The 13747-nt window shown below is 38.2% G+C and overlaps 1 protein-coding gene across 4 annotated transcripts in view; it reads left to right on the top strand.

The window, feature by feature from the left end:
• The window catches only part of MLF1 (myeloid leukemia factor 1), a 32097-nt gene that overhangs the window by 248 nt on the left and 18102 nt on the right, over nucleotides 1-13747 (top strand). For all 4 annotated transcript variants that reach the window (XR_825246.1, XR_825245.1, XM_010839858.1 and 1 more), the window contains exons 2-3: nucleotides 1-51; nucleotides 12195-12342. The exon at nucleotides 1-51 is cut by the window's left edge and continues 1 nt beyond it. Coding sequence is in view for 2 of the 4 variants with exons in the window: in XM_010839858.1 (XP_010838160.1) it covers nucleotides 5-51; nucleotides 12195-12342 (195 nt within the window). In the remaining 2 variants the exon portion in view is untranslated. The remainder of the gene's footprint in view (nucleotides 52-12194; nucleotides 12343-13747) is intronic.

Genomic DNA, 13747 nt, shown 5'->3' with positions numbered 1-13747 from the left:
CAGGATGTTCGGGATGCTGAGCAGCAGCTTTGAGGATGATCCCTTCTTCTCGTGAGTGTCGGGGGCGGGAGTCCGCGGTCGCCCGGGAACTCGGAGATCTTGAGAGGAGCTACTTTAAGGGGAAAGTCAGTTAAAACGCGAAAGAAGGAGAGAGAGAATTCGGATGACTCCAGGAGACCGTTTGAGGAAGACTCACGGGGCGTGAAAGGGAAGGGAGAAGAGGATATAGGGGCGTGTGAGGGAAAGGAGAGGATTTGGAAAGGAAGAGAAATTTGGGGGCGTAAGGTGGGGAGAGGTCTATGCAGACTTCCCCGCCCAACCGACCCCCGTGCGAGCTGCTTTTAACTCGGCCCAATTTCGGGTACCTGGCGCCCCCTAACCTCTTTGCCTCTGGCGCTCAGAGTCCCGCCTTCGCAGCTGCAGAGGCTTTGCAGGGGATGGTAACTGCCTCTCGGTGGAACTTCTGAAGAGAATTATACTTAGAGGGCCCTTTCCACACCTGCTTCTACTCCAAAAGAGAGGCAGGGAATATTTAATAAGATGGCAAGTTTTCGAAAAGGGGAACGTTTTCTAAAATAGTATTTTCCATAATATGTGTTTATAAGAGCATTGGAGAGTTTTGCCGTCTCTCCCTGGAAGTGGTTGGAAGTTGCCAGGTGCACGGTTTGTTTCCTTTCTTGATTTGTTACAAAGGTAGCCTTGTTTGGAAAGGGACTCCTCTTCCTATGAAAAGTGCAAGTAGGCAGGGAAACAGAGGCTGCATTTAACACCTCAGGTGAACAAGTGCCAAGCCCAGTGCAAGGTTTCAAGTGAGATACTGTGATGTCTAAAGAGGAAGCCATCCAGAAAATAGTTATTATGATCTAGTTTTCTAGGGTTTCCTGGGTTTTGTATTTTCTATAGTTCTTCCTTTGGTGGTTATATAAAAGTGTAACACAATCTAGTTGGATCCCTAAAACAGGAAGGTTTGTGTTATTTTTTTACCCAAGTGTTTTGCCAGTTTGAATTTTGACTTGCAGTCCTAATTTATTTTGATCACTTAAATTCTCTGTGCAACTTGATCTGTTTAAAAGGTTGAAATGTTGCCAGTTTACTACATAGATTTGTTTTTAAAAGAGAATATTATATTGGCTTAAATGTAATAGTACTATGTTAAAACCAAATAACATAATGGTAATAACTGAGAGAAAATAACAGTAGAAAAGATGAAATTATTAGTGTGAAAAAACAATTATTAATATTTTATTCTAAAGGTTATTCATTATAATTAAGGGGTGTACAGTGCAGTGTTAGTCACTCCGTCGTGTCCAACTCTTTGCAGCTTCACAGACTGTAGCCTGCCAGGCTCCTCTGTCCATGGAATTCTCCAGGCAAGAATACTGGAGTGGGTAGCCATTCCCTTCTCCAGAGTATCTTCCCCACCCAGGGATCAAACCCAGGTCTCCTGCATTGCAGGCATGTTCTTTACCATCTAAGCCACCAGGGAAGCCAAGGAGTGTGTGGGCTCAGGTACATTTATCATATTGTTTTAGTTAATGTGGTTAGGAGCAGTTGCGACATTTATGAACAATGTCATTTTAACAGATTTCAAAGTTTGTATTATAATTTGCTCTTTTAAAAGCCTGTGAGAGTAGGGACTAAATATATCCATAGTTTAGTTGAGCTGTTGAAGTGGTTCTTACGTAACTGTGACCTCAGTACAATGGGCGGCAGTTAAGAAGATTATGACAACTTTTGAGTTGTATTGTCTTGATTATATCAAAAGAGCAATGGCTGTAACTAAACTAATGTATGATTAGTACTTTCTTTAAAACATCTCACAAAAGTGTAATTTAAACTCTTGGATGCCTTTTTCTGAGCAAAGGCAATGAACCCAAGAGGCAGGGTCAGAAATAGTAACAGAACACAAATAGTAGGCATACATCAAAGAACACTCTTGCCCTGCACTGAGGATGGGTAGGAGCATCAGTTACATGGCGGTAGGTTTTCAGTCGTCATTCTCTGTAGCCGTCTTCAAATCCAGGCAGCCATACCATAGAGATTGGGGATAAAATTAACTTTATAAAACTGACTTATTTCTTTGCTCCACAATTGGTAATATAGAGAGTAAAAATAATTAGAGGAGATAAGAAAGAGAATGTGAGTTTGTATTTATTTCAAGTAAAAAATTAAATTTTATTTATTTTCAAGTAAATTTCAAATATTTATTTCATTTGACTCACCCCTTTTACCCAAACCCCAAACAAAATGAATATCCATTACTTAATATGTCAAGCGTAAGGAATTGATAAAGGTGATTGCTGCTGCTGCTAAGTCGCTTCAGTCGTGTCCGACTCTGTGCGACCCCATAGACGGCAGCCCGCCAGGCTCCCCCGTCCCTGGGATTCTCCAGGCAAGAACACCGGAGTGGGTTGCCATATCCTTCTCCAATGCATGAAAGTGAAAGGTGAAAGTGAAGTCGCTCAGTCGTGTTTGACTCTTAGCGACCCCATGGACTGCAGCCTATCAGGCTCCTCTATCCATGGGATTTTCCAGGCCAGAATACTGGAGTGGGGTGCCATTGCCCATTCTCCGGATAAAGGTGACAGAGTCATTATTAAATCATCCACTGACCTTAAGGAACACAGAGGGGGTTCCATGCCCTGTATCTTTTATATAAATATTATCCCTATTGCTCACATTATGTGTCTGGTAATTGGGTTGCCTGGTGGCTATTTTAACTTCTGACATGTAGAAAATGTTCAAGAGATACTATTTAATGACAATCTAGCATCTTTTACTCTCTGTCTTGTAGTTAATATGGTATAGCTGATTGTTGGATTGCTGAAACTGATTGCATTTGGTCCCCAATTTACAGTGGTTCCACTTAACATTTTTCAACTTGACGATGGTGTAAAAAAAAATACACATTGAATAGAAACCATACTTTCAGTTTTGAATGTTAATCTTTTCCCTGGCTAGTGACATGGGATATGATACTTTCACAAGGTGTGCAGTAGCAGGGGTAGCAAGCCTCAGCTCCATCAGCCACGAGATCATGAGAGTGAATAACCCATATGCTTACAGGCATTTGGTTTTTCACTTTTAGTATAGTATTCAATAAATTACATGAGGAATTCAATACTTTATTACAAAATAGGCTTTGTGTTAGATAGTTTTGCCCAACTGCAGGCTAAAATAAGTGTTCTGAGCATATTTAAGGTTTAAGGTACACTAGACTAAGCTATTGGAGAAGGCAATGGCACCCCACTCCAGTACTCTTGCCTGGAAAATCCCATGGACGGAGGAGCCTGGTGGGCTTCAGTCCATGGCGTTGCTAGGAGTCGGGCATGACTGAGCGACTTCACTTTCACTTTTTACTTTCATGCATTGGAGAAGGCAATGGCAACCCACTCCAGTGTTCTTGCCTGGAGAATCCCAGGGACGGGGAACCTGGTGGGCTGCCATCTATGAGGTCGCACAGAATTGGACACGACTGATGTGACTTAGCAGCAGCAGCAGCAGCAGACTAAGCTATAATGTTTCGTAGCTCAGGTGTGTTAAATGCATTTTCTTCAGGGTTATTTTCCACTTCTGATGGGTTTATGAGGATGTAACCCCATGACGGCTTCCCACGTGGTGCTAGTGGTAAGAAGCTACCTGTCAACAGAGGAGACGTGAGAGAGGAGGGTTGGATCCCTGGGTCAGAAAGATCTCCTGGAGAAGGACATGGCAACCCACTCTAATATTCTTGCCTGGAGAATCCCATGGAAAGAGGAGCCTGGACGGCTACAGTCCATGGGGTCACAAAGAGTCAGACACGACTGAAGTGACTTCGTACACACACAACCCCATCATAAGCGGAGGATGATCTGTATTTGCATTCAGTAGGTGCCATTGTTGATGCTGGCACTTCCTAATTTAAACACTATCCATGGGATTTCTAGGCAAGAATCCTGGATTGGGTTGTCATTTTCTTCTCCAGAGGACCTTCCTGACCCAGGAATCCAACCCACATTTCCTGCATTGTGGCGGACTCTTTTACCACTGAGCCACCGGGAAACCCAATTTAAACACTGCCATTTTCTAAATAATTCATTAATTCAGAATCAGGGATATCAATCATAAGCACACTCTCCAAATTTACTAATTAATCAAAAGTTGGCAGACAAAAAGAATATACTTCTTGGATATAAAATTAGAATTTTTAAATAAATTGAGGCTAATAAAATATGGTATCAAATTGTCAAATACTTTAGAGCTTTGAGTAAAAAACAAAATCTAGTTTTGAATCCAAATATATTCATTTTTAATGTTTACCTTTCTATAACAGCACTTTAAACATTTCATGAGAAAAAGAGAAATTTTAAAAGTGATTAAGTTTAGTGTTTTATCGTATGCTTGGGACTTTTGGGGGTTTCCTTATATGTTTCAGAGCTGAAGTTGTTTCACAGTATATATTCTCATCAGTTCAGTTCAGTTCAGTCGCTCTGTCGTGTCCAACTCTTTGCAACCCCATAAATCACAGCAGGCCAGGCCTCCCTGTCCATCACCAACTCTCGGAGTTCACCCAGACTCATCCATCGAGTCAGTGATGCCATCCAGCCATCTCATCCTCTGTTGTCCTCTTCTCCTCCTGCCTCCAATCCCTCCCAGCATCAGAGTCTTTTCCAATGAGTCAACTCTTTGCATGAGGTGGCCAAAGTACTGGAGTTTCGGCTTTAGCATCATTCCTTCCAAAGAAATCCCAGGGCTGATCTCCTTCAGAATGGACTAGTTGGATCTCCTTGCACCTTTTCAAATAAATAATACTTGTAATTTGGTTAAAAACACAAAGGTTCAAAGCTAGCACTTCCTGGCATGCAGAGTTGGTTTTTTTTTTTTTAATCATCTTATCTTTACCTTTTTTAAAATGTAGATACACATATTTATATGTGGATTTTACAAGGAAACATGGAGCACAATTTATTTTCTAGCTCTCCACTGTGGTTTTCTCTGTGGACTTTGTTTAAAGTGTTGAGATAGTTTTCTCTCAAGAATACTACTTTCTTCTCCCATTTGCATTTGCTTAAGAATAGAAACATGTATGTACTGACAGGAAAATTAATTTGAGAATAAAATGATCTTGACCCCTCTTCTATGCCCTAAGAAACATTGATTATTAAATGTCAGAGTTTACATATATCTAATCCAGTCTAGAAATTTCTACTGCTTTGTACAGAAACATGATCTTTGAACCTTCTGAGCTACAGAAATGAAATTCTGATCATGGACATCTGCAAAGAATAGCTATGTTACCACTTATCAGCTATTAGACATGAAAGGCTCAGAAACAGGTTGGAAAGCAGCCTTATTTTTCATTATAAATTGTTAGCATTTCTTTAAGCCACCCAGACTCTTCTTGTGGGCACTGTATTGCGATGGCCAGTCTTTAAAGACACCCTGCATATTTTCACAGACTGTTACTCTATCTCCTTGGTCTCATTAGGGGCTAAAAAATATATATCTATAATCTCTATTTTTAATTTTTTTAATTTATTTATTTTGCACTTGGGAAGTAGTCAGAGGACACCACTTTTAGCTACTTACTGACTTGAAAGTGAATGTATTACACATGCAAGACTGATATTTTCTTAATTGAGAATATTGCCACGGCAGGAAATAAAACAAAGTCACCTTATTAGATAAGCTAAACTGTTCATCTGGGGCATTTCTTGGTTCCTTAGGTGCAAACCATTGAATTAGGAGCCAAGGAACACAACACAATTATAACATGGTTGCTGGATCGAGGAGTGCCATTTGGTACCGATTGATTACATCATAATGCTTAGTTCTATCAATGAATTTTGTAAACATTCACGCAAAAGCAAGGGAGTGCTTACAGGACGGGAGGGAGCCACAGTCACTCCTGCAACTCTTACAGTATCAAAGCCTTCTGCCACACCACCATTTTAAACTGTGCTTCTGAACAGTAGGCAAATGAAATTGCCTCCATGCCTGCATGCCAAGTGGCTTCAGTCTTGTCCAACTCTTTGTGACCCTAAGGACTGTAGCCCTCCAGGCTCCTCTGTCCATGGGGTTCTCCAGGCAAGAATACTGGAGTAGGTTGCCATGCCCTCCTCCAGGGGATCTTCCCGACCAAGGGATCAAACCCGAGTCTCCTGCATTGGCAGGAGGGTTCTTTACCACTAACACCACCTGGGACACCTGGGAAAATGTCATTTATTCTTCAAGCATTTCTTAGGTTTCTACTATATGCCCAGTGCTATAGACTTGATTATAAATTTTTAGAAATCATGGCCCATGCCCTAAAAGATTCTCTTAAGAGTGTTGTGAAAGAAAGTGAATGTGAAGTCGCTCAGTCATGTCCGATTCTTTGGGACCTATGGACTGTAGCCCACCAGGCTCCTCTGTTCTTGGGATTTTCCAGGCAAGAATACTGAAGTGGGTTTCCATTTCCTTCTCCAAGGGATCTTCCCGAACCAGGGATCAAACTTTGGTCTCCCACATTGCAGACAGACTCTTTACCATCTGAGCCACCAGAGAATTCCTTGTGTGTTGTATGCATTATTTATAGTGTCTAAACATAAATCACTTGATGCATTTTCTTTATGGACCTGCCCACCTTATTGAAACTAGGGAGTGTTTCTTTATGATCTGAGAGCCATAACAATCTGCTTATGCCACTACTAGGTGTAGTAGAAAGAAGGAGTTTCCCTTGATGAGTGGGACTGCCATGTCAATTATCTGAGACTTTTATATAATAAAGAATAGTGTGATGCTTTTTTACTTAGAAGCACAAATATCTGTATTTTGTACAAGGCAATAAAACTATAACTGGTTAAATATATATAATTATATTTGAGTTTTATATATATATACATATATATATAACATATATTTGAGAGCATCTTAAAAACAGGAACTTATTCTGAAGTGAAATATTACCAGTCCTTTAAAAAAAAAAAAAACTTATGTTGAGATTATCCCAGGAGACCCAGAATCAATGCAGGAGTTAAAAATTTTTTGGGGGGACAACATTTTTCATGCTTCTGATAGGTAAATAATGTGGAGTAAAAAACATGTTTGGTGCCAAATTTCATTCTGTTTGATTGTGGTTTGTGTCAGCAATCCTGAAAGAAGTCATATAGTCATCATAGTACTATAAGTAAATTTTTCCTCACTTAAATGAAAATGTATTCCCATGGAAAATCTGAATGCTGAAAATTTGGTTTAAGGGAATCACGCAACCCAAGATTTTGGTTCAGTCAGTTCAGTCACTCAGTCGTGTCCGACTCTTTGCAGCCCCATGGACTGCAGCACACCAGGCCTCCCTGTCCATCGCCAACTCCCAGAGTTTACTCAAACTCATGTCCATTGAGTCGGTGATGCCATCCAGCCATCTCATCCTCTGTTGTCCCCTTCTCCTCCCACCTTCAATCATTCCTAGCATCAGGGTCTTTTCAGATGAGTCGGTTCTTCACAACAGGTGGCCAGAGTATTGGAGTTTCAGCTTCAGCATGAGTCCTTCCAGTGAATACCCAGGACTGATCTCCTTCAGAATGGACTGGTTGGATTTCCTTGCAGTCCAAGGGACGTCAAAAGTCTTCTCCAACACCACAGTTCAAAGCATCAGTTCTTCAGTGCTCAGCTTTCTTTATAGTCCAACTCTCACATCCATACATGACCACAGGAAAAACCATAGCCTTGACTAGACGGACCTTTGTTGGCAAAGTAATGTCTCTGCTTTATAATATACTATCTAGGTTGGTCATAACTTTTCTTCCAAGGAGCAAACGTCGTTTAAGTGTCTTTTAGATTTTGGTTACTATTATTATTTTGCTTCTATTTTCCATATATGGATTTTTTTTCTCCAAAATTAGACCAAATTTTGTGGTTATAAATAAACTATTTTCCTTAATATATACCATAAGCATTTTCCTAGTCTTTAGATATTCTTTGAAGCTTGAATTCAGTGTCTGCAAAATATTGCATCCTGTGAATATGCAAGGGCTTCCCTGTGGCTCAGCTGATAAAGAATCTGCCTGCAATGTGGGAGACCAAGTTTGATTCCTGGGTTGGGAAGATCCCCTAGAGAAGGGAATGACTACCCACCCCAGTATTCTGGCCTGGAGAATTCCATAGACTGTATAGTCCATGGGATTGCAAAGAATTGGACACGACTGAGCAACTTTCACACTTCACTAACTTAACAGGTATGCAAAGAATATTTTTCATGTAAATATTTAATCATATTTCAAATTATTAATTTACTTTATATACATGGTATGACCTGTTTCTAGTAATAGCTTTGCAAAGTGTCATCATATTTCCAGTATATTTTCCTAGAAGAATGAAACATTCACTTTCAAGAGAACAATATGAATAAGTAGAAAAATATAAAAACTCTGCTTACCTGAGAAAGAAAACTATGCTGTTAATTTGTAAAGTTTTAAAACAACTCCTTGCTACCATTAGAGATTTACCCTTTGTTAAAAAAATTTAAGCTTGAACAGGAGAAATCTTAAAAGTCTTATTTCTAAGCAATTGCTGTTTTGGGTGGACATAAGTTGAACTCACTTCAGGATCCAGCCAGAGTTCTTCCTGAACAGTTCAGACAGGTGCAAAAGCCAGACTGTGAGCCCATTTTTTAAAGCAGCCTTTTGTTTGTGTCAATAAAAAGAAAAAGATGTTTTTTGACATTTGTTCTATGTACAAATACACCTACTCCTATTTGAATAAAGAGAAACCTGGACAACATTTTTAATGAGCCACACTTAGTGCTGAATTTTTAGCCCAATTAGAAAAATAAATCTTATTAAATATTATGTTTCTATAGAAAAGTAATAGCTGTTTAATTCTCATCTATTTACTGACCAAAACTAGTATTCCCTGAAGTATCTTTCCTTGTTGAAGTTGAATCTCATCCATGTATTTAAAGGGAACGCTGAGTGTTTTTTTAAGTATCTGCATTTTAATAAGAATGAATAGTTTAATCCCCATACTTGTACCCATATCCTAAACTCTAAATGTCCAGTGAGTATAAAGATCTCAGCAAAAGGAGACTCTTTTGAATCATCCATTTTGAAACATCAAACAGTATAAAATTGTTTAATTCTACATAGTTCTATTTCTTTTTTATTTACTTTAAAGATTTTTATCATGACACACTTTGAATGTATATTATAAAAGTATAAGAGTATAGTACAGGGTGTACCCCTTAATCAGAATTTCAAAATATACACCTGCTTTACCCATCTCTATTGCTGCTGCTGTCTTTAAAGTGTTTTAAAACAAATTCCAGAGTTCTTGTATTTCACTCATGTGTATTTCCAAATACATCTCTGAAAAATACTGTCTTTCATCACCACAAAGCCATATTTACATCTGACAAGATTAACAATAATTCTGGTTTCTTGCTATCACCTGGCTTTGAGTATCATCTGGATATGAAACACTTCAAAATAATCTGGTTTTGAGATAAAAACTAGGAATTATTTCTTAGACAACTCACTTATGGGTTTCAGAACTACTTGAAACTCTGTACCTTTAGGTAAAAACTGGGAAGATAACATACACCAATTTCTGATTCCTTAATTGTAAACTAACTTTTGGACTTCAGGTCTTTATTTGGGAAAGCACAAAGCAACTCTCTTTCTGCCTGCTAGTTTCACTGGGTGCCATTGATCTATTTAATCTTTAAATTGTCACAACTTCCTCATAGTGCTACTACTGCTGCTGCTAAGTGGCTTCAGTCGTGTCCAACTCTGTGCGACCCCATAGACGGCAGCCCACCAGGCTCCCCCGTCCCTGGGATTCTCCAGGCAAGAACACTGGAGTGGGTTGCCATTTCCTTCTCCAATGCATGAAAGTGAAAAGTAAAGTCGCTCAGTCGTGTCCGACTCTTTGTGACCCCATGGACTGCAGCCTACCAGGCTCCTCCATCCATGGGATTTTCCAGGCAAGAATACTGGAGTGGGGTGCCATTACCTTCTCCGCCTCATAGTGCTAGTTGCCTATAATTCTGCTGAAATAGTGATTATCAAACTTTTTAATAGGTGGCAAATCTAAGGACAGTAATCCGTTACATTTCCCATGCCCATCACTCCTATCAGTAAGACAGATCCAAAACTTTATCCTACAAGAATTCATGGGAGAATGATCTTATTTATGGCATTTTTCTGCATTGTATGTGTAATGTTTTTACTTGATCATTCCTAAATAGATTAGAGTCTGCTTTTAGCTAGAAAGAATGAAATATGAATAATCTCTAAATAAACCTAAATGCTCTAGTGTCTTCATTTTATTATATTTCTTAACTGAATTTAGGGCAAGTGTATTTCTGTAATTAAATACTGAACGTTTAGCTAAAGAAACTCTTCATTTTCAGAGATTGGGTTACTAATTTGGTCAAGAGTAGTTTAATTTTTGGACTCCTGCTGAAATTTTTGTGTTCTGCTGCACTAAGAGCGTACTCGGCCTGCACACACTGGAGAGCACTTTCCTTTTATGACTTTCTGTAAAATTTGTCAGCAGGAGGGAGGCTGAAAAGTAGGGAAATGTCCCCAAGTGGATGAGTATATAAAGGACAAGAGAAGGACAGCAAGAGAACAAATGAAGAAGAGTACTGACTTGTTAAAGTTTTTTAGTATATGGATCTGTCATCCAGACCAGCACTAGTCCTGCTGCAGAAGTGGTTGAAAGTTATTGTGTTGGTCAGATATGCAAAGGAGCTGCTATTTATCATTTGTAAATATATTTCTTTTTCTGCTTAACCAACTTCCTTTAGAACAATTGATACTTCACAGGAATAAACAGATCTGAAGAACAAAACAGTCAGGAAACACTCTCATAAACATCCTTCCTATTAGATTTATTTGTTGAGAATACTCATTTTATTTAGTTTTTCTATAAACAAAGATTTTATTTGAACATTCCATCAATATCTAAGAGAAGTCTTTAAAGTTTTTAATCTGCTAAAACTCACCAACATACAGAAAGTGGAGCTAAAGACTAACTTCTAAAAGAAGTTTCTGAAGACATAAAGGAAAAGCAAACGTACAAAGTGCACCTTCCTGAGTTTTGTTGTGATCACGGTGAGTGGTATGAAGCCACTGAAATGTCCAAAAATAAATTGTTGTGGGGGGTATAAATTATGATCACACTAGAGAAATGCTAGGCAACAGGATAACACCCTCCTCCTCCTCCTGCAAAAATCCTAGTGACATAAGCATTTGTGGGAGAATGAGCAGAAGAACATAGGCATAGCTATAAGAAAGGTCAGTTCTTTTTATTTTTTACTGTAATATCTTGTAATATACTCATATGTACCTGGAAAGTTGTGCTCTTTCTGAATAAAATACTAGATTATAATTGCTGGAAATCCTTTAGACGAGTTAAAAACACTCACCTATACACCGTTATAGTAAAATCGATATAATTATTTGAAACATTCTACATAACAAATTTCTACATTCAATTTTTAGAAATTATGTTCAAGTTGAATTAAGGCAATAAGACTTCAGAACTACACAATATTTTTGGAGTAAAGTTCTGTTTTAGCATATAATTAAAACTGATACTTTACTAAAAACAGTTAGGAAATGTATTTATTGAAACAAAGCTTAGTAACATCTTACCATGAATACCAAAATCTGACAAGCTTTAGGGTTTTCACAAAGATAAATTAGTACTCAGTTGTGTCCAACTCTTTGCAACGCCATGGACTGGAGCCCACCAGGCTCCTCTGTCCATGGGATTTTCCAGCAAGAATACTGGAAAATACATTTCCTTCTCCACACAGAAATATATTGGTGTACTTTATTTTACATTTTAGTGAGAGTTGCCAAGAAATAAGCTTTATTACCATTATGGGGAAAAAACACATTTATACAGTCTGAACTGAACATTTACATTGGATTTAGTTGTAGAAGTTTTCCCCCATTTCATTTTTCCATATTTACACATGCACTATAAGACTTTTAAAAGTGAGAAAACTCTCATTTTAAGATGTAATAACATCCAATATCTAGCAATTATGACCTTACTTTATAAAGTATCAAAGTGCTTTGCATTTTCAAAAATGTGTTTTTTTAACTCCTTTTGTCTCTTTAACAAGCATATTAGCCCCAAATCATTCTTTGTAGTATTAAGCTGCCTACGTATTATTTAAATTCCAACATTTACACTTACATGATTGCATGTATTTTCAATAGTGATTCTTTTATCGCACACCGAGAAAGTATGCGACAGATGATGAGAAGTTTTTCTGAACCTTTTGGAAGAGACATGCTCAGCATCTCTGATAGGAGAGGAAGAGCTCGTAACCGTATGGGACATGAGGATGAAGAAAATTCCTTGACTGTAAGTTCTGTATTTTAAAGATAGTGAAGAAAAGTATTACAGAAGAATTTATCTCTGATGATAGGATAGGATTAATGTTATAGAAATAACCGTTATACACAGGGAAGGACCTGTTGAAAAAGGAGAATCCTTTGACAATGAAGTGTTAACTGTATAGAATTGCACTGTGATACCAAAACTTTTAGCACCATAGGGTTATATATTATAAGCCAAACTTAAGACATTCTTTTCCATGTGAACCATGTAAGGAAGAAAAACCATGATAAGGTTTTTCTCACCTTATCATTTACTCCCATGTCTTAAATTAGGACAGGCATGGAAATAACCTTGCATAAAGCACTTTTTCTTCTCGCTTTAAAATAGCATCCAAAACTGTAGTATAATGCTTTTTATCTACTGGACCAGGAAAACCCAATCTACTCCTTGGCTACCTTGGACCCTCAAAACTTAGATTAACTTTTAAAAGTTAATTTAAAAGTTAATCAGAAGCCTTGTAGAACTACAGTATATGTTCAGAAGTCTTGTCTGAGAGCAAAACTAAAAGGTTACAAACAAACAACAAAAATCTCAGGACATTTTTATACCTTCAGTTCAGTTCAGTTCAGTCGCTCAGTCGTGTCCGACTCTTTGCGACCCCATGAATCGAAGCACGCCAGGCCTCCCTGTCCATCACCAACTCCCAGAGTTCACTCAGACTCACGTCTATCGAGTCAGTGATGCCATCCAGCCATATACCTTAGCTGTTTTCTGCTTATTTGTGTTGCTTTTTCAGCCTCAAGAATGGCAGTTCTAGAACAACAAATCCACAGGAGTTTCTAAAACATAAATCTCTACAGTTCAAATGTAGAGCTTTGGACCTCAGTAAACATTTTTTAATGTATTTCTTTTTAATTGAAGGATAATTGCCTTACAATACTGTGTTGGTTTCTGCCATACATCAGCATGAATCAGCCAAAGGTTTACATATGTTGTCCCCTCCCTCGTGGCACTGTCTCCCTCTTCCCACCCCATTCCTCCCCGTCTCGGTTGTTGCAGAGCCCCAGATTGAGTTCCCTGAGTCATACAACAAATCCCCACTGGCTATCTGTTTCACATATGGTAATGTATATGTTCGCATGCTACTCTCAATAAACATTTTTAATTGGTCAGTTGGGAAACTTCCAGTACCTTCCAAAGAAATACTTTCATATTTTTTATTTGCAATAATGTTGTTAGAGCAAAATGTTTCAAATACTCCTAAAAGTTTGATGGATAAAATTACATTTGCCATTTAAATGAAAGTAATCTTCACATTCTTTTTCACATACACATTATTCCTATATATATATTAATTTCATTCCAATTATTTTTAAATTTGTTAATGTGGTCATTATGTTATTTTTTTACTTTTAGGGCTATAAATTTC

This window comes from Bison bison, unplaced genomic scaffold (genome assembly GCF_000754665.1).
Source record: "Bison bison bison isolate TAMUID 2011002044 unplaced genomic scaffold, Bison_UMD1.0 scf7180017864135, whole genome shotgun sequence".
Lineage (NCBI taxonomy): Eukaryota > Metazoa > Chordata > Mammalia > Artiodactyla > Bovidae > Bison > Bison bison.
Note: the sequence above shows the minus strand (reverse complement) of the source record. Positions and strands in the feature narration are given on the sequence as shown.